The following is a 20544-nucleotide window of genomic DNA, read 5'->3' as shown; positions in this document are numbered from 1 at the left end:
ATTACTGCAAGTAAGGGGATCTGAGATGCTGGGGGAATAACATGCTAATAAACTAAAACAAAAACAAAAACAGAATTACCTGGAAAAACTCAGCAAGTCTGGCAGCATCGGTGGAGAAGAGAAGAGTTGACGTTTCGAGTCCAATGACCCTTCAACAGACCTGTTCTGTTGAAGGGTCATTGGACTCGAAACGTCAACTCTTCTCCACCGATGCTGCCAGACTTGCTGAGTTTTTCCAGGTAAGTCTGTTTTTGTTTTTGTTTTGGATTTCCAGCATCCGCAGTAGTTTTTTGTTTTTATCTCTGTGCTAATAAACTATCTGTTTAACAGTAGATTGTAAATCAATTTGATCTCTCATTGTGTTGGGAGCTTTTTGAATATATAGTTTAGAATAAAAATGATAATTTAACTTCTGGCAGCAGGAGCTGCACTCCAAAAGTGGTAGCTATAAAGGCAGAATGCAGGGAAGTTGATCTGCATCCAAGATGATCCATTAAATTGGAGTAGTATAGCAGATGCTATGTTCATGTTATCACAGAACATTAAGTTGTATCGATTGAATTAAATGAACCTGACTTACTATTGCTCTGTAATTTTTCATCAAATGGATTCACTTAAGATGCTACTTGTCAACTTGGCAGTTTTTCCACAAATTTGAGCACATACTGTGGGTTGTGGGTCTCATTCTTGAATCAGCCAGTGCATCTTTGGTTTTAAATGAACTATTTTTGTTATTGAAATTTTGAGGTGACCTTTTTAGAAATTAAAAAAAAATTGTTTTGGTTGCATCTATTGTAGGAAGAGCGAGACAGAAAATAGTGATCACGAGAGCTCACCAGAAGACAAAACAGCAAAACCTGGAGCAGAAGAAATAAAGGTATTAATGTTTCATAATTTTGCCACGAAAGGGGTTTTGGGAAAGTTAATAGACTTAACACTTATAAAGGCCGTCAAGGAATAACGGTTAATTTCAGTACTACATTTTTCTTAGTAGCTGGCCATTTCCACTGGCACATGTGTGAAGAGAATATCTTGTGTTTAGCAATCATTTGTAGATAACAAGAAAGAAGCTAATGTTAACATATATGCTTTCACATCAGGATGTCACGAAGTTCTGCAGTCCGTAAAGTGGTATCACTCTGAAATTTAAGAAAGTAAAACTCAAACTTCAGTTGCCACAGTGTTTCTGTGGTTTGTAGTATTTTTTGCGAAAGGATTTTGTCCAGCCATGTTGTGAAACATTCTGTCACTAAAGTGTTACAGCAGTTGGTTGATTCGCTCAAGCTAAGGATAACTTAAGAAGCAAACAAAGATGGGAACACTTTCACCTTGTCTGAAGTTATGCTTAGCTTGAGTACAGGATTACTTTTTGGGGATTTAGAACTTTATCAAAAATACCAAGTTGAGGATAGAAATGGTTGAAATGTTCTAGTTTGGAATAGACGATTGTATTTTGTTTGGAAAACATGTAAAATAGGGGCAGTTATATGGTTTGGTAAATTTCACTTTTTGGTTTTTGGCTTCAGACCTATTTCCTAGATTAATTTACCTTGACAATTCCTTTGACCTCTGTTCCCAGTCCTCCTGCAGTGATCTTTGTTACAGTTTTGAAAAACAAGCTTTGGGTGCTTGAACAAACAAGATGAGTTGCGTTATATGGCCACAACTATTGTGGAGGAAATGATCCAATTTCGCTCTCAACATCTTACAGAATTTCTATTACTTGTTTAAAATTCTGCTCAGTCAAAATGCAGAGATGTCCAGTATTGAAAATTCTGAATGACTTTGGTAGGAATAAAAGTTATGATTGCACATTAAAAATATAGAATGTAACACAGAATTTAAGAGCAGGGAGGTTATGCTGGAGCTATATTTAAACACTAGTTGGGCCACAACTTGAGTACTGTGTGCAGTTCTGGCCACTTTCTTATAGAAAGGATGTAATTGCATTAGAGAGGGTACAGAGGAGATTTGAGGATGTTGCCAGGTTCGGAAAACTGTAGGTATGAGGAAAGATTGGATAGGCTAGGGTTGTTTTCCCTGGAACAGAGGAGGCTGAGGAGAGATTTGATTGAGTTTTACAAAGTTGAGGGGCCTGGATAGAGTGCATGGGAAGGACCTGTTTTCCTTAGCAAGAGGGGTCAGTGGCTAAGGGGGCATAAATTTCAAATGATTGGTAGAAGGATTAGAGGGGAGATGAGGAAAAATGTTTTCACTGAGAGTGGCAGTGGCTTGGAAGTCACTGCCTGAAAGGGTAGTAGAGGTAAAAATCCTGAACTCATTTAAAAGGTATCCATCTATGCTCCTGAACCCCCATAACCTCCAGGGCTACGGACCAAGTGCTGGAAAATGGGAATAGGTTGGGTGGCTCGTTTTTTGGCAGGCGTGGACATGATGGGCTCCTTCTGCGCTGTAAATATTTCTTTTCAGATATTTAGAAGCTGTAGGAGGAATGTACAAGGATGTACGGAGTGGCAGTGTACAAATTGCTTCTTGGGAGCACCAGCACGGACACGATGGGCTGAATGGCTGTCTTTGCTGTAACAATTCTATGATTCTATTCTATTAAGATTTTATTTCTGTATTTACACTCAGATTTACAAGTTGCCTGTTGTCACCTGTTGGAAATTTTGGGGTTCTAGCATTCAATTGATTTCTGTATTTCAGACTGCTGATGGGCCATCAAAGATGCCATTTCCTTTTAAGGTGTTGAAGGCATTGGATTCAGAAATTTACCGCAATGTGGAGTTTGATGTCTGGCTTGATAGCAGGAAAGGTATAAGCCAAAGCCACATTTTCTTGGTTTTGGGGAGGATAGAGGCAAGGCATGTAAATTTAGCCAAATGCCTGAAGGTATTTAATTACTGAAGCACAGCTCTAACATGGAAAGAACAAATGTGGCAAGGTTGTGTTTGATGCTAGAATCACTGATATAATGGTTTTAAAATGCTAATGTAGGACTACAGTCAACCTTTATCTGACTTCTGATGGTTGTACTGGAATCCACAAAACACAGTTTCTGTGTAGTCTGACTAGGAATCTACTGCTGCTTGTTAGCTAACCAGTGTTTGATTTTGTGGGAGTAAATTACATTGTGTATTTGAATAAATCTCTTTGCCCCTTTTGTGCTCTATACTGATTGAACTGTGTACCCCTGATATTTATCAATTTGTAACTTCCCATGTCCTATTTCTAGTCTGAAACTGTACCACCTTTGGTTGGTTTTTCTTTGTTAACAAATAGATACTATTTAAAGTATACAACTAGATTAATTTGTGTGCTTATTTTTTTGGTGAAGATTGAGGTAAAACCTCTCATGCCAGGTGACTAACAATATTTTTGTTACATTTTACAAGGCATCAGTGTTTTATTCTTGTTACAGAGCAACAGAAGGTGGACTATATGGTGGTTTCTGGAAGACAATACTGTTTAGGTGACAAATGTCAGGTGAGTTACCAAATGTTAATATGTTTAATATGCTTTAAATAGTTTTAATTAGCAGGAAATTTCTGAAATTTTTATGAAAAATACTTCATTCTTGGCCATCAGATTTAAGCTGTTGACTGTGTCACTGTCCAGAATTTGCCTGTTTTTATTCTGTTAGCAGTGACTGTCTCAGTCACATTTGACTGTTGGATCCTGGTCACTAGTTTAGTTGGACTAATGGATCCGGGTTACATGCTTGTTTCGGGATGGCTGAGTTGGTACCATAGATAAAGTAGATCAGCAGACAGTTCTTATGTAGAGCATATTCTATTTATTTACAAAGGAACTCAGCAGCTACACTTGTGTGCTTACAGCTCAAACCCTGTCTCTACAGTACAGACTTTAACTCTAGACGATGACTACTGATTATTGACTATAAGGTCGCCCACGCTACTCTGCTATTGGATACTAAGATCATGTGATCTTCCATTATAACCTCCCTAAAGGTATATTACACATCAGATTACCACACCCTTCCCCCTTTACTCAGAAATACTTTTCACAGTTACAATTACAATTATTCTCAAAATATCAAGTTATTTACACAGAAGTTATTTACAAATTCAGTCTTTCTGGGGGTTCTCTTATGCGTGTAGAACGTCTCAGTTCTACAGCTTCAGATGCTTTGTCAGGAACCTCCTTTTCTGGTGTTGCCTGAACATTGGGTTCTTCAGTGGGCACCTTCCTCAACTCTTGCAGGTACAGCTGATCCTTCAGACACATCTGTACTCAGTTGTGTTCTTTCAACAGGAGATGTTGACGCAGTCATGAACACTGGAGGAATCATTTCCTGATACTTTGTTTCTCTCCTCCTTATATGATCTATATGTCTCCATATGACTCAGTCTTCCACTTAACGCGTGGTAAGAAAGAGGTCTAGTCACTGCACTTATTTCACCTGATAACCACTTGGGTCCTTCACCAAAATTTTTCACATATACCCACCCTCTCTCCTACAGTAAACTTTGTCACGACTATGCCAGTCCTGTCCAGTTTTCTGACTTCCCTGACTCCTTTCCACCTCTTTTTCCCACCCCCCCTTAAATTTGGCATTATTAAGCTCAATCTCATTCTGAGATGGTGTTTCATCAACAATTCTGCAGGTGTGGCACCTGTTGTCGTATGAGGGGTGGTTCTATAATGGAAAAAAAAACCTGCTAGCTTGGTCTCTATGGAGTCTCCAGTTAATTTCTTCATGCCAGTTTTGAATGTTTGAACTGCGCTGTCAGCCGGTGAATTCGAGGGAGGGTGGTACAATAAAGTTTTCCCGAGTGGTACCGTTGAGGCTGATAAACCATTGAAACTCAGCACTCGTAAATGCCATGCTGTTGTCTGATACGACCACTTCTGGTAGCCCGTTGATGGTGAAACTTTGGCATAGCTTGTCAATTGTAGCAAAAGATGTTGGTGACTTCACCTCCTATCTGTCCATCCATTTTGAGTAAGCATCGACAATAAGGAGAAACATTGGGAACTTTTATGGGAACGCATAATCGATATGCAATTGCACCCATGGCCTTTCCTGGCCACCCCCAAGAGTGTAACGGAGCTATTGGAGGTAACTTCTGCACTTGCTGACATTGCATACAACTTCTCACTGAGCTCTCTTTCTCCATCCATTCCAGGCCACCATAGGTAGCTGCATGCTATGGTCTTCATTTGGGAAGTACCTCAATGTGCACTATGTAGTTCAGTTAACAAAGGCTTCCGTCCTTTTGGATTACAATCACTTGAGCTCCCCATAATGAGATAACCATCCTGGCTGGTTATCTCATATTGTCTGTGAAAATACGGTTTCATTGCATCAGATTCCTGTTCTTGTGACCAACCATGAAGAACTTGTTCTCATACTTTGGATAAGATTGGGTCTCAACTTGTCCAATCTCTGATCTGTCTAGCACGTACCGGTGATGAATCTAAGAAGTTCAATAACAAAACGAGACCTTGAGGAAGTGGAACATCCTCATCATTTTCTTTCAAAGACAAATGACTAAGTGTATTAGTGTTTTCGATCTGATTTCCAGGCCTGTGAATGAATGTATACTCATACACTGCCATGATCAATGCCCATCTCTGTATTCTTTCTGAAGCAATGGGTGGTATAGCCTTGTCCTCGCTGATCAATCCTAGCTAAAGCTTGTGGCCCGGAACAATAATAAAATGACAACCATGTACGTACTGGTAAAATTTCTTGACACCAAAGATGATTGACAAGCCGCCTTTTTCTATCTGTGAGTACCCTTTTCTGCTGTGTTGAGCATTCTTGATACATCTCCAGTAGGCCATCATCCATTCGATGGGAGAGCACTACTCCCACTCCATAGGGAGATGTGTCACATGTCAAAACTAACTCTTTTCTTTGGTCAAAATGTACTAATAGGGTGGATAAATGCAACAGAACCTTTGTGAAAGCTTTTTGTGGTGTTTGCCAAGACCAATGTTGGTTTTTCTTGAGTAGATAATAGAGGGGTGCCAGTTCTGTCAACAAATTAGGCAAGAAGCGTCCATAGTAATTGATCATCCCCAAGAATGATTTGAGCGCAGAGGTGCTCTTTGGCGCTGGTACCTCTCTAATGGCTCTTACTTTTTCCTCAACCAGGTGGAGGCCCTGTGACTTAAATAAATTACCTCTTTCTCTTGCAATGTGCACTTTTTTTAAACGCACTCCCACCTATGCGAACCATTTCAAAACTTCTTCCAAGTTTGCCAAATGCTCCTTTTCAGTGAGTCTTGCCATCAGAACATCATCTAAATAAACTACAACGTGGGGCATTCCCTGCCGTATACTCTCCATTGTTCTCTGGAATATGGCGCAAGCTGAGGATACACCAAAAGGCAAACGGGTATATTGGTACAACCCTTTGTGTGTATTCATTGTGACAAATTCCTGGGAGGCCTTCTCTAACTCCAATTATTGATAAGCCTGACTCATATCAAGCTTTGAGTAGGCAGTTCCACCTGCCAGCTTAGCATACAAGTCTTCAATTTTTGGTATTGGATGCCTGTCCAACTTAGCCACTTTATTAACAGTCAATTTGTAGACTCCACAAATTCGAACGCTTTGGTCGGGTCTAAGTATGGAGACTATTAGTGCTGCCCATCCTGAGAACTCCACAGGTTGTATAACCTCCAGTTTTTCTCATCTATCCAATTCGGCATCTACCTTTTCCTGCATTGCATAAGGTACCGGTCTTGCCTTCATAAATTGGTTGGGTGGGTGGGGGGCGGAGGGGGTAGCGTCTGGGTCCACATGAATTTTTGCTTGTAGCCCCAGAACCTTTCAGAGTTCATCTTCGAAAACTGAGGCGCATTTTTGTGGTAGCTCACTGGCTCTCAGCTGGAAGATCTCAGCCCAATCCAATTTAATTTCTTTCAGCCAGTTTCATCCAAGGAGGCCTGGCCCCTCTCCTACCACCATCAAGGGTAATTTTACTGATTGACTTTCGTACTGTACAGTAACCCTGCTTATGCCTTTGATTTTGATTCTTCTCCCGTGTAAGTATTCAATTTGGCACCTGTTTCTTACAAATTTAATTTACATCCCCCATAATTCAGGTATGTGAAGGTATGCTCACATTACTGTAGTGGAAGCTTCTGTGTCCACCTCCATTCTGATAAGTCTATCATTCACCCTCATTGTTATATGGATTGGTTCCGTTCTTCCTACCTTTTAAATTATACAACAAATAAATATCTGAATCTGTTACTTCAGGCTCTTTTACATTATGGATCCCACAGGGTTTTTTTATTTGATTGAAAATCTGTCTGATTCTGATTCTATCCATGCAATGTCTCACAAGATGTCTGTTTTGATGACAGTAAAAACATTCGATTGTTTTTAAAACTTCCATTCATTACAACGTTGTCTGCTTCACCTCTTGTTACCATTATTGTTTTCGCTGCTAAGTCGTTTATTTTTATTTGTTTGCAAGTGGTGGCTGCTTCCTGCTTCTCATCAGAGCTGTGCATTTTCACGCCCTTTTTGGCCGGGACTCCCTGCCCAATGTGGAGGCCAGTGCCATTTTGCGCTCCCTGTATGGCTTTAGAGTCCCTCACTGCGCTTCCCATGGCCAGTGCTATTTCTAGCACCTTCTGAAAATCCTAATTTGTTTCAGACAGTAATCTCTTCTGAATTGCATCTTCATTTATACCGCACATGAAACAGTTTCTAAGCATATCATTTATAGATGTTCCAAACTTGCAATATTTTGTTAACTGTTTCAGACTTGTCACATAGCAAGCAACTGGGGCTCTTTTTTAATTAAATTTGAACCGTTGCATCATTACCGAGGGCTTGGGCTGGTAATGACCCTTCACGAGGTTCACTAAGTCATCAAAACGTTTAGAATCCAGGGCACTGCGTGCCATCAAACTGCAAATCAACCCATTGGCCTTACTCCCACACATGGATACGAGGATTGCTCGCCTCTCCTCCTCCCCCATAATGTCGTTAGCTTGGAAAAAGAATGCAACATAAGACCAATTATCTGCAGTTGGATCAAAAGAATCAACTCTTCCAAACTGTGGCACGTTTCAAGGGGATTGCTTCAATGATTAGGACAATTAACGTGTGAGGTAATTTGGTTCACTGGATTTCCTTCCTTGCTTTTTCTTTTTTTTTTTTCCTTGCTTTTTCTTTTTCCTCTCCGCTAGTTTGTTATATCCTGGCCACTAGTTTAGTTGGGCTAATGGATCTGGGTTGCACGCTTGGGATGGCCAAGTTGTCACCATAGAGTAGATCAGCAGCTCTTGTATAGAACACATTCTATTTATTTACAAATGAACTCAACAGCTACACTTGTGTGTTTACAACTCAAACCCTGTCTCTACATTACAGACTCTAACTGTAGACTACTCCTACTGATTACTAAGGTAGCCTGCACTATTCCGCTATTGGATGCTAAGATTATGCGATCTTCCATTAACACATTCTTCGTAAAGGTATATTACACATCACATTACCACACTGACATTGACCTTGAATGTGACTTTTGCAAAATAAAGAAATTGCATTCGTATAACTCCTTCATGCTGTTTTAGCATTGCTCATGAATAGTTTTTTGAGCTCTGCAGACAAATGTAGCAACTATTTTGTATACAACATGGTCCTGATAAAGACAATTGAGAGAAATAACTAGCTAATCATTGTGAATGGAAGTGGTAGGAATAGTTTAAAAATAGCAGATGAGCCACTAACTTAAAAATTTGAACTTCTTTGAAATGCACAAGCTTGAAAACCGTTTTGTTGTGGAAAGGCCACCAGACTCCATGTCGCTTACAGTGCCACCTCAAGGTGCATAGTTGCCCCAGTCATTTCTCGCTTGAGTGAAATAGGGTGCCCTCGAGCTGAGCAAAAGTACACATGCACATCTTATCACCACCTTTAAAATGTTAAGGATTTTAAATGAGCTTGGGGAGATGGACTGTGAATCGAAGTAGGAAACCATGTCATAATTGGCTTGAAAAAAAAGTTAGTTTTGAGAGCCATTATAATTTCAATATTCTGCCTCAAACACAGCTCCAGTTCATTATTTAGCTATCTCTTTGTTGTTTATTCTGCTCTCTATGCATGTTAAAAGCTGAATGGTTAAGAAACTTGTAAGCATCATGTAGCAATAGATGTTTCCAGGTATTTTTACATCTAATTTTGTGAAATATTTTAAATTAATCCAGTTAAGTAATTTGTACTTTAACACCTTCAAATTCAATTCAAAAGAAGTATCTCTCTACAGGTGAAACTTGAGCAAGGAGAAAAATACTACAATGCTCATATTCAAGAAGCAGGACAAGATGGCAACTCGGTGACTGTTTTCATAGAAGAACTAGCTGAAAAGTTAGCTTTTATTCACTACAACAGCCACGATGCTTTACTGGTTCAACATCTATAATTATCAAACATTTTTGTAATATCACCTAGTTATGTAATTGTGGCAAGAGTAGAAGAAACTGGCACATGTAGCAATTTTGTGTTTACCCCCATCAAGAGTAAGGGACTCTATTTGTTTAAATGGAGCACTATCTTTTCACCCTGGGGGTAGGGAATATAATTGGAGTTGTAACAAATTGTACACCTTCTACACTTCATAAAAGTGAAACCGTTAGATTACAGTTGCCAAAACCGAGCCCAGATCTACAATATGTGTGAGATTAAATTAAAGGATATTGAACCAAGTGCACTTGTTTTAACATAACTGTTTGAAGCCAACTTGCTATAAGGTATTTGAAGTTAATAGCACTAATATAAGAATGTGAAGCAATATTTTTTCTCAAAAATAGGTTCTATAAAACAAAACATCGCAACTTGAAACAGTTTCTAAATGCTGAATTAAATCTTTTTTTACCGTAAAGCTCCAATCTAATACTGTATTGCCAAAGTTGGCAGATGATATATTAGCATTGCCAGTAATGGGGGGAAAGGTTGCTTGTGATTGAAATAAAACCAAAATGCGAGAATTAGCCAGCAGCTCGGGTAGCATCTGTAGAGAAAGAAACAGTTGTTTCAGATCAGTAAACCTCTCCCTGAATGTTAACTCTGTTTCTTTCTCCACAGGTGCAGCCAAAACTGCTGAGTATTTTCTGCAGTTACTGTTTTTGTTTGCTTTCCGACATTCGCAGCATTTTACTTTTGTTTTGGCCACAATAGAACTGGCTTGTTTAAATTCTTGCATCCCTGCTCCATCCCTACTTCAATTGTTCCGCACCCCACTCTACATGGAGCAATTTTTAAAAAAAAAACAAATCTCTGTTTCCTGTCTAAGCAGGCAAGCCATTTTACTGAGATAAAAGCAAAAAAACTGCGGATGCTGGAAATCCAAAACAAAAATACCTGGAAAAACTCAGCAGGTCTGACAGCATCTGTGGAGAGGAACACAGTTAACGTTTCGAGTCCATATGACTCTTCAACAGAACAAAGGAAAAATAGAAAAGAGGTGAAATATTTACTGAATTGTTTGCCTGTGATCTCCAAATTCATTACTAACTACTCTTGTGCACCACCTAGTGCAGATAGCTGTGAAATGTTATCTGCAAATGGACAGCCTTTGCTTTGCATTTCGCATTGACAGTAAATGTATTAATGTTGCCACAGTCTTTATGACTACCTCTTCATAAGAGGACTGTAGTTTTGTATTGAAAATACCACAAATTATATATTTTTTTTGCTGCTTGAACCCTACATCTAGGCAATCCTTTGGGCTAGGTAACCTGTTGGTCTGATCAGTGCTGCTGGGTCCATTTATTTTGAAAAACTAGGTATACAGGGTTTTGAAGTTTGCTTGCTTTGCTACATCTCGATGTAGAGGAAATTAGAGCAATTTTCAGCATAGGCTACCCTGTTAAAGTAGATTATTACCAAACTTCAAAGGCTTGTTTATAAATCAGATGTTTGAATCTTTTCAATAAAAGGGAACAATTGAATAAACTTACAGTAGGTCAATCAGTACCTATGAAGAGGAAAAACAACATTTTGAATATAATCCTTTTGATAAAAAATGGCTACTGAAAGATAAGGATCGAAAAAGAACAAGGCAAATACATTTCTCTCGTGGATTGTTATTACGACAGCATTAGTAAGGCCTCATTTGGAATATTTTAGATTCTCCCACCTCAGGATAGACTTTGGAATTTTGGGGGAGTCCAATATGAGATCACTGACCTATGAAGATGGACCTTGGTGCCTTGGGTTGTACTTAGTAAAAAGATGGAGGACTAGAGCAGATTATTAAAGACATAGACAGTGTGCAAATAGTGTGTTTAGAGTGATGGGTTGTGTGGAATACATGGTCAATCATCTAAACGGGGGAAACAGTGAGAGAAGTCTCCAAAAGGTTTATTGTTCCTGAAGGGTGAAACAGGACTCCAGAAGGGATGCTGGTAGTAATAGCTGATCCTTTGCAATCCAGAAAGTGAGAGAGATTTCTGCAAAGCTCAAGTGATTGCAGCAAGAGGAAATTATTTGAACAAAAAGTTTAATGGATCTGGAGCACCCCTACTTAAGGGGATTAGAGAACAATTTTTAAAAGTCTGCTGCTCCCAATATAGTTTTTGGGGAGTGTGATGATTTCTTGAACAGAAATAAAATTAACTAAATGATGGAGACTGGCCTTTTTTTTTTATCCTGGATATATAAATATGAGCACAGGAAGCAAATGTGGTGTTTGGTGGTGGATTTTATATTTAACAGATTTGCACTTTATTGAGGAATTTGAGGTTTATTTAACCAATTAACTTGCCCTTTCTGAGTTATCTCTTTTTGTCCATTTTTTATTTCAATCCTATTTAACAGCATGTTTATCTTTTTAGCACAATTGAAAACTTAATAGATATATCCAGATATTAACTTGCCTTTAATGATGAATGCTGATGGACTTGCTGTGTATTTCCAGTATTGTATAGAAATGCAACTTGGCGTTCCCCAAGTTTATTCAGTGAACAATTAAACCATACAGAACAAGAGGATCCCAAGCCTAATCTCTAATCCATATTGAGTTAATAACACACGGCAACAGCATATGTGTGCTACTTGATTTTGTGCCTGATATGTAAAGATTTTAATTGGATTGCTGTTTCATTTCTCCTGGTGGAAGTGTGTACACATCAATTGAGAACAGGTCAAGCTCATCTGTTGTCAAGGCTCACGTGTATAATGGGTACTTGAGCAAGGTAATGGAAGGTGGCTGCTGCTTGTGGAGCCATGCTTCAGCATGCAGGAGTAAAAGGAAGATATTGGAGAGAAGAAAAACGCTTGTGGTATTGCATTGTCTTCTCATTCCATTTCTTTTTTGTACCTCTGGGAAGGATGACTGGATTATGCCAAGCTTGTATGAAGTGGCAGTGTCCACAGTTTTCTAGACAATTTTTTTTGCCTATTGATTTAAAAACAAATATGTAAGAAAAGGCGTCTAAACTGTTCTTTTCCTAAAGGAAAAGTTGTTGCATTGCTGAGTGAGATAAATGAAGTGTTACAAGATGAATAATTGAGAAATGGCATAGCATGTGGTTCAAATGCAAAGTTTGTTAGAATAATCACATTGAGGTTTATCTTGAAGTTTTGTGAAAAGAATTTTAATTACTCCCAGGCACACTGTTCCTTTGTCAAACCTGAAGCCTGTGACTCAAGTAACACCGGTTCCTGCCTGGAATATTGTTTCAAACAGAAAAGGTGGAAACTACCAGAAGATACCTAGTGGATATGTTTCAGAGTTAGGTTAGTAATAAGGAGCATGCAATCATAATCGATTAAATATTGAAACTTGACATTACTATTTACTGATTAACTGCAAGTTTGCAGCTCGAGTCATACTGATCACCTAATTGAAGCATTTCTTTAGGCATTATCAAATTATCAACGTAGATGTATTATTACTAAATTCTTCAGAGTTTGAAATTGAAGTGGTACTTAGGAATAGGAAATGGATAACATTTCTTTCTTTTATTGCTCTGTTCTTAATGGAAATCAGCCCAACTAGTGTTTGGCTCTCCCCCTGCTGCTTTCTTATTTAGCTCCCCAGCCATTGGTTTTGTGGTCTGATCATTGTTTTCCATTCTACGGTCTAATTAATCTGACTTGGTTTTCTTTCATTTAAAATGTTATACTCTGTTATTGTTTGCTCCTGGCTCCCAGAGGGAGGGCAGCTTATGACCCAGTATAATAAAATCCATTAAATTGCTGGCCAACTCGTAAGAGAATTGATACTAGAAGTGTTTGTTTGGTCAGTTCTGTACTCTACCTGCTAATGTTTCTTTTATGACAGACCTTGATCCAAAGTCTCGCAGACGGTTTATAAAGAAGATTCGAGGGAAACAGGTTTTTATGGCTTTTGCTTATGGCAGGGGTCAGTCTGTACTTCCTCCACGCTTACAACATAATGTTCCGTCGGGAAGATCATCTTCCCTTCCTTCACCCCAAAGTGGCAACTTTGCTCATTACGATCAGTACCGGGTCCCTCCACCACCTCAAAGAACTGGAAGAAACAACTATGCCCCATCCAGGTTTGTAGATAACGAGCATTTAGGGTTGCAACTTTTGGGATTTAGACTTGGGGAAATAAGTCAGTTGATGCTGTCAAAAATAAAACTGGCCATGTTGTCTAGTATTTTAAATTTTGCAGATTTGAGTAGCTCCATTTGTTATGTTAGCATGGGTGTAGTGGCCCCTCTCAAATGTGAAGTAGAGTGATGGTTGAGGATTCTTCAGTATTCTTGTGGTTTTAATTGAAAGTTCCAATGAAGCACAATAAAATGAGGGTAATAAATTAATAGATGCAAGTATTGCTGGGCCAGTGGAAAAACTTATCTTACAGCGGAGTTTGTATCATGAAACGAATATATTTAAATGCAATTATTTGTGCAGCTGAGAGGGATGGAATTAGTGGGAAGTAGGAGTAATGAGTCAGACATGGTCACTTATCAGCAATGACTAGCTTACGTGTTTTGTTACAAGCCAAGTACTCTTAAATATTAAGAAAACATATGGAAGGAAAATCACAGTTTTCTGATCTTTTCCAGGAATCAGGCCACTCGATTTGTGAGTCAACACGGCTTTGTTGATCCTGACTACATCTATGGCTTTTCTGGCTCAGGAAAGAGATGTTATCAACAATATGACAATTTCACCTATAGATCTCGGTAATATGTTTTAAGCTTATGTTTTGAAATAACTTGGTCGGATTACGTGACCGTAAGGTTGGGGGTTTTTTTTTCTTTTTTGCGGAGCGCCGAGACAAACGATCACTAGCAGCTCCAAGAAACAAAAATTGTGCTTCCGAAATCTCTTGATATTGATTCCGCACGGATAAAGCGCAAGCGCCTCGTCCATCTGCTACATTTTTTTTAAAGTAGGCCCATTATCTTTAAAACATTCTGCTATTGGTGAGATGAGTATTTGAAGCTGATTTCTCCTTATCTGCAGAGGACTCAAGTGTCATGAAATGTAGAGCCCATAAGGAAAAAACAGAATTCTGAGAGTGCACAGTATGTTGATCAGTGTTTAACAGAGAAAAGGTGGTTTATGAAGATTTATGCTTGAAGTGCTAAACAAACTCTCTCTTTCAGATGCTGCTGTATATGTTGTGTATTCCTGGAATTATCTGTTTATACTTGGCAGTATTGTAGCCCATCTTGGCGTGCACCATTATTAATAATGAGGACAGATAAATGCATGGTTGCACGGTCTTTACCAATACTATCCTGTAACCAGATGTTCATAAATGTGAGAGGTTCAGAAATAAAAACCAAATATGCTGGAAATATTTACCAGGTCTGGCAGCACCTGGGGACAAAGAAAGAGTTAATGTTTCAGCTCAGCAATCAGAAAGACCTGCTGACTATTTCTAGCATTTTCTGTTTTTATTTCAGATTACCATCAGCTGCAGTGTTTTGCTTTTATATTGAGGTTCAGATCTATTTCTTTACATTCCAATACTCCCATTCTGTAGCCATTTGGAATTTGTATTGTACATCAAAATTCATTTTTTTTATTCATTCATAGGATTTGGGCATCGCTGCAATGTCATCATTAATTGCCCTTGAAGGTGGTGGTGAGCAGCCGCCTTGAACCAATGCAGTCCATGTGGAGCTGTTAGGGAAGGAGTTCCAGGATATTAACCCATTGATGGTGAAGGAGCAGTGATGTAGATCCAAGTCAGTATGGTGTGTCTTTGAGGGGAACTTAACAGGCAGTGTCCCCATGTACTTGCTGCCTTTGTTCTTCTGGGTGGTAAAGGTGTGGAAATGGAAGGTGTTATTGAAGGAAACCTGAGCTTCTACAGTGCATAAGGTCCACATTGCTGCCATGGTGTGCCAGTAGCAGAGAAAGTGAATGTTTTAAGATGGTGAATGGGGTGTAAATCAAGTGGGCTGCTTTGGCCTGAATGATGGTGAGCTCCTTGAGTGTTGTTGGAGTTGCATTCATCCAGGCGTATTCTCTTATGATTTGGGCCTTGTAGATAGTGAACAGACTTGGGGAGCCAGGAGGTGAGGTGCCTGCTGCAGAATTCTCAATCTTTGATTTACTTGTGCAGTCACAGCACTTATATGGCTGCTCCAGTCATTGTCTAGTCAATGGTAACCCCTAGGATGAAGATGGTGGTGGATTCAGTGATGGTAATGAATGTCAAGTGTAGATGGTTAGATTCGCTCCTAGTGGAGATGGTTAAATTCTCTCTTATTGGAGATGGTCATTGCCCAACACTTGTGTGGCATGATATTACTTGCTCCTTATCATGCTAGCCTGAATATTATCCAGGTCTTGCTGTATGAAGGCATGGGTAGTTTCATTATGAGAAGTCGAGAATGGCACTGAACATTGTACAATCATCAGCTACCATTCCCAATTCCCTTATGTTGAATGGAAGGTCATAGAAGCAGCTGAAAATGGTTTTGCCTAGGACCCTGCCCTAAGGAACTCCTGGGGCTGAGATAATTGGTCTCTGACAACCTCAACCATCTTCCTTTGTGCTTGGCATGACTCCAATCATTGGAGGATTTTTCCCCGATTCCCATTAATTTCAATTTTACTAGGGCTCCTTGATGTCACGCTCTTTCAGATGCTACCTTGACATCAAGGAGAGTCCTTCTCACCTCACTTCTGGAATTTGGCTCTTTGGTCCAAACATGGACCAAGACTGTAATGAGACTTGAAGCAGAATGATCCTGGCAGAACTCAGCCCGAGCGTGGATGAGTTAGTAGCATTTGATGGTGCTATTGATGACACCTTCCATTAATTTGCTGATTGAGAGTAGACTGGGTGATAATTAGCCAGATTGGCTTTCTCTTGCACTTTGTGGACAGTTGATACCTGGACAATTTCCATATGCTAGTGGTATAGCTGTATTGGAGCAGCTTGGCTAGGGGTGCAGTTAGTTCTGAAGTCTTCTGCCCTATAGGATAGTTGCTGTCAGCTGCCCATAGGCTTTTTTATTATTTAGCGTATAATTTAATAAAATGCTTTAAGGGGCTTCACTGAATCAAAGATTATAGTGCATGATGAGGGAAGATGTCAGAAGTAGTTTTTGATGAGGCCTTTGAAGTACTAACCAGGGGAATGATTTATGGGGTGTGTTGAAATTCAGATTTTTAAATTTTTTTATTCATTCATGGGAAGTGAGCATCGCTGGTTAGGGCACCATTTATTGCCTTTCCCTAATTGCCTTTGAGAAGGTGGTGGTGAGCTGTTGCTTTGAACCGCTGCAGTCCATGTGGTGTAGGTACACCCACAGTGCTGTTAAGGAGGGAGTTCCAGGATTTTGACTCAGTGACATTGAAGGAATGGCGACATATTTCCAAGTCAGGATGGTTAGTGGCTCGGAGGGGCACTTCCAGGCTGGTGTTCCCATGTGTCTGCTGCCCTTGTCCTTCTAGATGGTAGTGGTCACGAGTTTGGAAGGTATTGTCTAAGGAGGCTTGGTGAGTTTGCAGTGCATCTTATAGATGGTGTATGCTGCTGCCACTATGCGTCAGTGGCGGAAAGAGTGACTATGGATGGGGTGCCAATCAAGCTGGCTGCTTTGTCCTGGATGATGTCGAGCTACTTGAGTTTTGATGGAGCTGCTGTCCTCTAGGCAAGTGGGGAGTATTCCATCACACTCCTGACTTGTGCCTTGTAGATGGTGGAAAGGTTTTGGGGAGTCAGGAGGTGAAGTTACTCTCTGCAGAATTCCCAGCCTCTGACCTGCTCTTGTAGCCACATTATTTATATGGCTAGTACACTTCAGGTTCTGGTCAATGATAACCCCCAGGATGATAGTGGGAGATTCAGTGATAGTAATGCCATTGAATGTCAAGGGATGATGGTTAGATTCTCTCTCGTTGGAGTTGGTCATCGCCTGAATGTTACTTACCACTTGTCAGCCCAAGCCTGGGTATTGTCTAGGTCTTGCTGCATTTGCCCATGCACGGTTTCAGTATCTGAGAGTCGCGAATGGTCAAATTGTGCAATCATCAGTAAATATCCCCAATTCTGATCCTATGATGGAAGGAAAGTCATTGATGAAGCAGCTGAAGATGGTTGGGCTGAGAACACTACCCTGAGGAGCTCCTGCAGTGATGTCCTGGAGCTGAGATGACTGACCTCCAACAACCACAGCTATCTTGTGTGCTATGTATGACTGCAACCTGCAGTGAGTTTTCCTTGACTCCAGTTTTGCTAGGGCTCCTTGATGCCACACTCGGTCAAATGCTACCTTGATATGAAGGGCTGTCGCTCTCACCTCGCGTCTGGAGTTCAGCTCTTTTGTGCATGTTTGAGCCAAGGCTGTAATGAGGTCAGGAGCTGAGTGACCCTGGTGGAACACAAACTGAGTGCCAGTGAGCAGGCTATTGCTAAGTAAGTGCTGCTTGATAGCACTGCTAATGACCCCTTCCATCACTTTACCAATGATGGAGAGTTGACTGATGGGAGAGTAGACCGGTTAATTGGCAGGGTTGGATTTGTCCTGCTTTTTGTGTACGGGACATGCCTGTGCAATTTTCCACATTGCTGAGTAGATGCCAGTATTGTAGCTGTACTGAAACAGCTTGGCTAGAGGTGCAGCAAGTTCTGGAGCACAAGTCTTCAGCACTATTGCCAGAATGTTGTCAGGGCCCATAGCCTTTGCAGCATCCAGTGTCTTCAGCTGTTTCTTCATATCATGTGGAGTCAATTCAGTTGGCTGAAGACTGGCATCTGTGATGCTGGGGACTTCTGGAGGAGGCCAAGATGGGTCATCCACTCGGCACTTTTGGCTGAAGATTGTAGCAAATGCTTTAGTCTTATCTTTTGCACTGATAAGCTGTGCTCCCCCATCAATGAAGATGGGATATTTGTGGAGCCTCCTCCAGTGAGTTGTTGAGTTGTTCAGTTGTTCACCACCATTCACAATTGGATGTGGTAGGACTGCAGAGTTTAGATCTGATCTGTTGGTTTTGGAATTGCTTAGCTCTGTCTATCACTTGCTGCTTATGCTGTTTGGCATGCAAGTAGTCCTGTGTTGTAGCTTGACGAGATTCACACTTGATTTTTAGGTATGCCTGGTGCTGCTCCTGGCATGCTCTCCTGCACTCTTCTTTGAACCAGGAGAACTGCTGTATTGTCAGAGGTGGGGAATGTAAAGGGACAGGAGTCTCCTGCTAGAGCAGAGAGTAACAGTGGATGACGGAGAGATAGAACTGCACAGTGGACACCAGTAATATGGGTTTTAAATTGATAAGTTTGCTTTTAGCTATAAGAGGTTTACAGCACAGAAAAAGGCCCTTCAGCCCATCGAGTCTGCGCCAGCCAAACAAGTACCTAACTATTCTAACCCTGTTTTTCAGCACTGGGCCCATAGCCTTATATGCCATGGCATTGCAAGTGCACATCCAAATACTACTTAAATGTCATGAGGGTTTCTGCCTCTACCACCCTTTTAGGCAGTGAGTTGCAGATTTGCTATGTATTGTTTGTGCTCCGTTTTTACCAATAACGGGGCACTTCTGTTAAATTTTGATTGGGACGACACTGGGTTACCTAAGCACAGATTAGCAATTAAGAGTAGAGGATAACTATAAACTTGTCTAGCAGTTGTGAGCAAATTTTTCAAAATCCATAATTTGAGATGCAATTCATGATCAGTTAGAAATGCATTGGATAGTTGAGAGAAGCCTAGACATATTTATGAAAAGCAAGTTGTTTTTAACATTTTTTGAAGTGATTGATAAATTAAGGAATGTAATAGTTTTACTGAACTAGGAATCTTGCTGTAGCCCAACAATCAATAAATCTTCACCTTCAAAACACCATAATTTGAGGTTCTGCAATAGATTGAGTTCTGATTCTAAAAACTCCACAAAAGGTCATCTTTTGATTGAGAGTTGCATTTATGATGAATTTTAGTTTAATCTCCAAGTTACTAAAGCAATTATTTCAGTTTCAAGTTTATAAAATATCAAGTATTCTCATTTTTATTGTATAAATGAGCTGAACCGTTCCTTTAGATTGGAAAATTGCACATGTCATTCCACCATTTAAGAAAGCTGAGAGGAAAACTAGGAATTATAGACCAGTTAGCCTAACATCTATTAGGAAATTGCTAGAGTCTTTCCTTTATCCAAAGGAAAAGAATTTTCAGCTGGATCGGAAACAGCAAGTGATGATTTGTAAAGGGCAGGTCATGCCTAATTAACCTGAATCAAAGTATTGATTTGGGTATTGTCTGTGAATATTTATATGGGCTTCCAGAATATGGACTTCCAGAAGAAATTTGTTAAAGTCCTTTAGACTAGACTGTTAGCTAAAGTTGGAGTTCATTAAAATAGAGGGTAAATTATCTATCTGGTTAAGACACGAGCTGAGCAGCAGGCACAGTAGGAATAATGGGTAGGTACTTATTGGCAGATTGTGACAAGCAGTGTCACATCTATTTTAGGGCCTCAACTAGTTATGGTATTTATCAGCAACTTAGGGTAGAAAGCCATATGTTCAAGTTTGCCAATGAAGCAAAGATAGCTGGCATTGTAAGCAGTGTAGATGGAAGCATAAAATTACAAAAATATTCAGTGTGCAAATGGATTTCATTGTCAGCAAATGCGAAGTCATGTACTTTGAACCTAAAAAGGATAGAACAGAGTATTTTCTAACTGGAGAAAAGTTAAAAGCAGTGGAGGTCGAAAGCAACTTTTGGGGCAGGGGCGTAGAGGTGTCCATGTACAAAGATCGTTAAAATGTGATAAAGTACAATCAAAAAGGCTAGTGGTAATACTGGCCTTTATATCAAGAGGACTAGAATATTAGAGGATAAACATTCTGCTTCAGCTATATTAAAAACCTTAGACCACACCTGGACTACAGTGGGCAGTTCTGCACACCACACCTTATGAAAGCTATATTGGCCGTGGAGGAGTGTAGTGTAGATTTACCAGAATATGCTATACCTAAACTCCAATGGTTAACTTCCAAATTCCCTGGAAATTAGAGACCCCTCTTTTTTTCCCCAAGATATTAGGGGGGACAGATCGGGTAGATTGGTATTTTTGCTGGTTGGGGATTCTTGAAGTAGGGCGCATGGTTTAAAATGGAGCTAAATCTTTCAAGAGTGAATTTG

General features: G+C 40.0%; 1 protein-coding gene and 1 non-coding gene across 2 annotated transcripts in view; one reads left to right on the top strand and one right to left on the bottom strand.

Moving 5' to 3' along the window:
• Nucleotides 1–20544, top strand: part of LOC144683214 (UDP-N-acetylglucosamine transferase subunit ALG13-like) — a 105256-nt gene that overhangs the window by 55822 nt on the left and 28890 nt on the right. Inside the window, exons 13-19 of the mRNA XM_078546171.1 lie at nucleotides 799–877; nucleotides 2668–2776; nucleotides 3383–3447; nucleotides 9219–9319; nucleotides 12564–12691; nucleotides 13230–13476; nucleotides 13993–14112. Of these exons, the coding sequence (XP_078402297.1) occupies nucleotides 799–877; nucleotides 2668–2776; nucleotides 3383–3447; nucleotides 9219–9319; nucleotides 12564–12691; nucleotides 13230–13476; nucleotides 13993–14112 (849 nt within the window). The remainder of the gene's footprint in view (nucleotides 1–798; nucleotides 878–2667; nucleotides 2777–3382; nucleotides 3448–9218; nucleotides 9320–12563; nucleotides 12692–13229; nucleotides 13477–13992; nucleotides 14113–20544) is intronic.
• LOC144684126 (U11 spliceosomal RNA) lies at nucleotides 14195–14334 on the bottom strand. Its single transcript, XR_013577412.1, has one exon. It is a non-coding gene; the product is annotated as a U11 spliceosomal RNA (small nuclear RNA).

Source organism: Cetorhinus maximus, chromosome 8 (assembly GCF_964194155.1).
Source record: "Cetorhinus maximus chromosome 8, sCetMax3.hap1.1, whole genome shotgun sequence".
Taxonomy (NCBI): Eukaryota; Metazoa; Chordata; class Chondrichthyes; order Lamniformes; family Cetorhinidae; genus Cetorhinus; species Cetorhinus maximus.
This window is presented reverse-complemented; position numbering and strand designations above follow the sequence as displayed.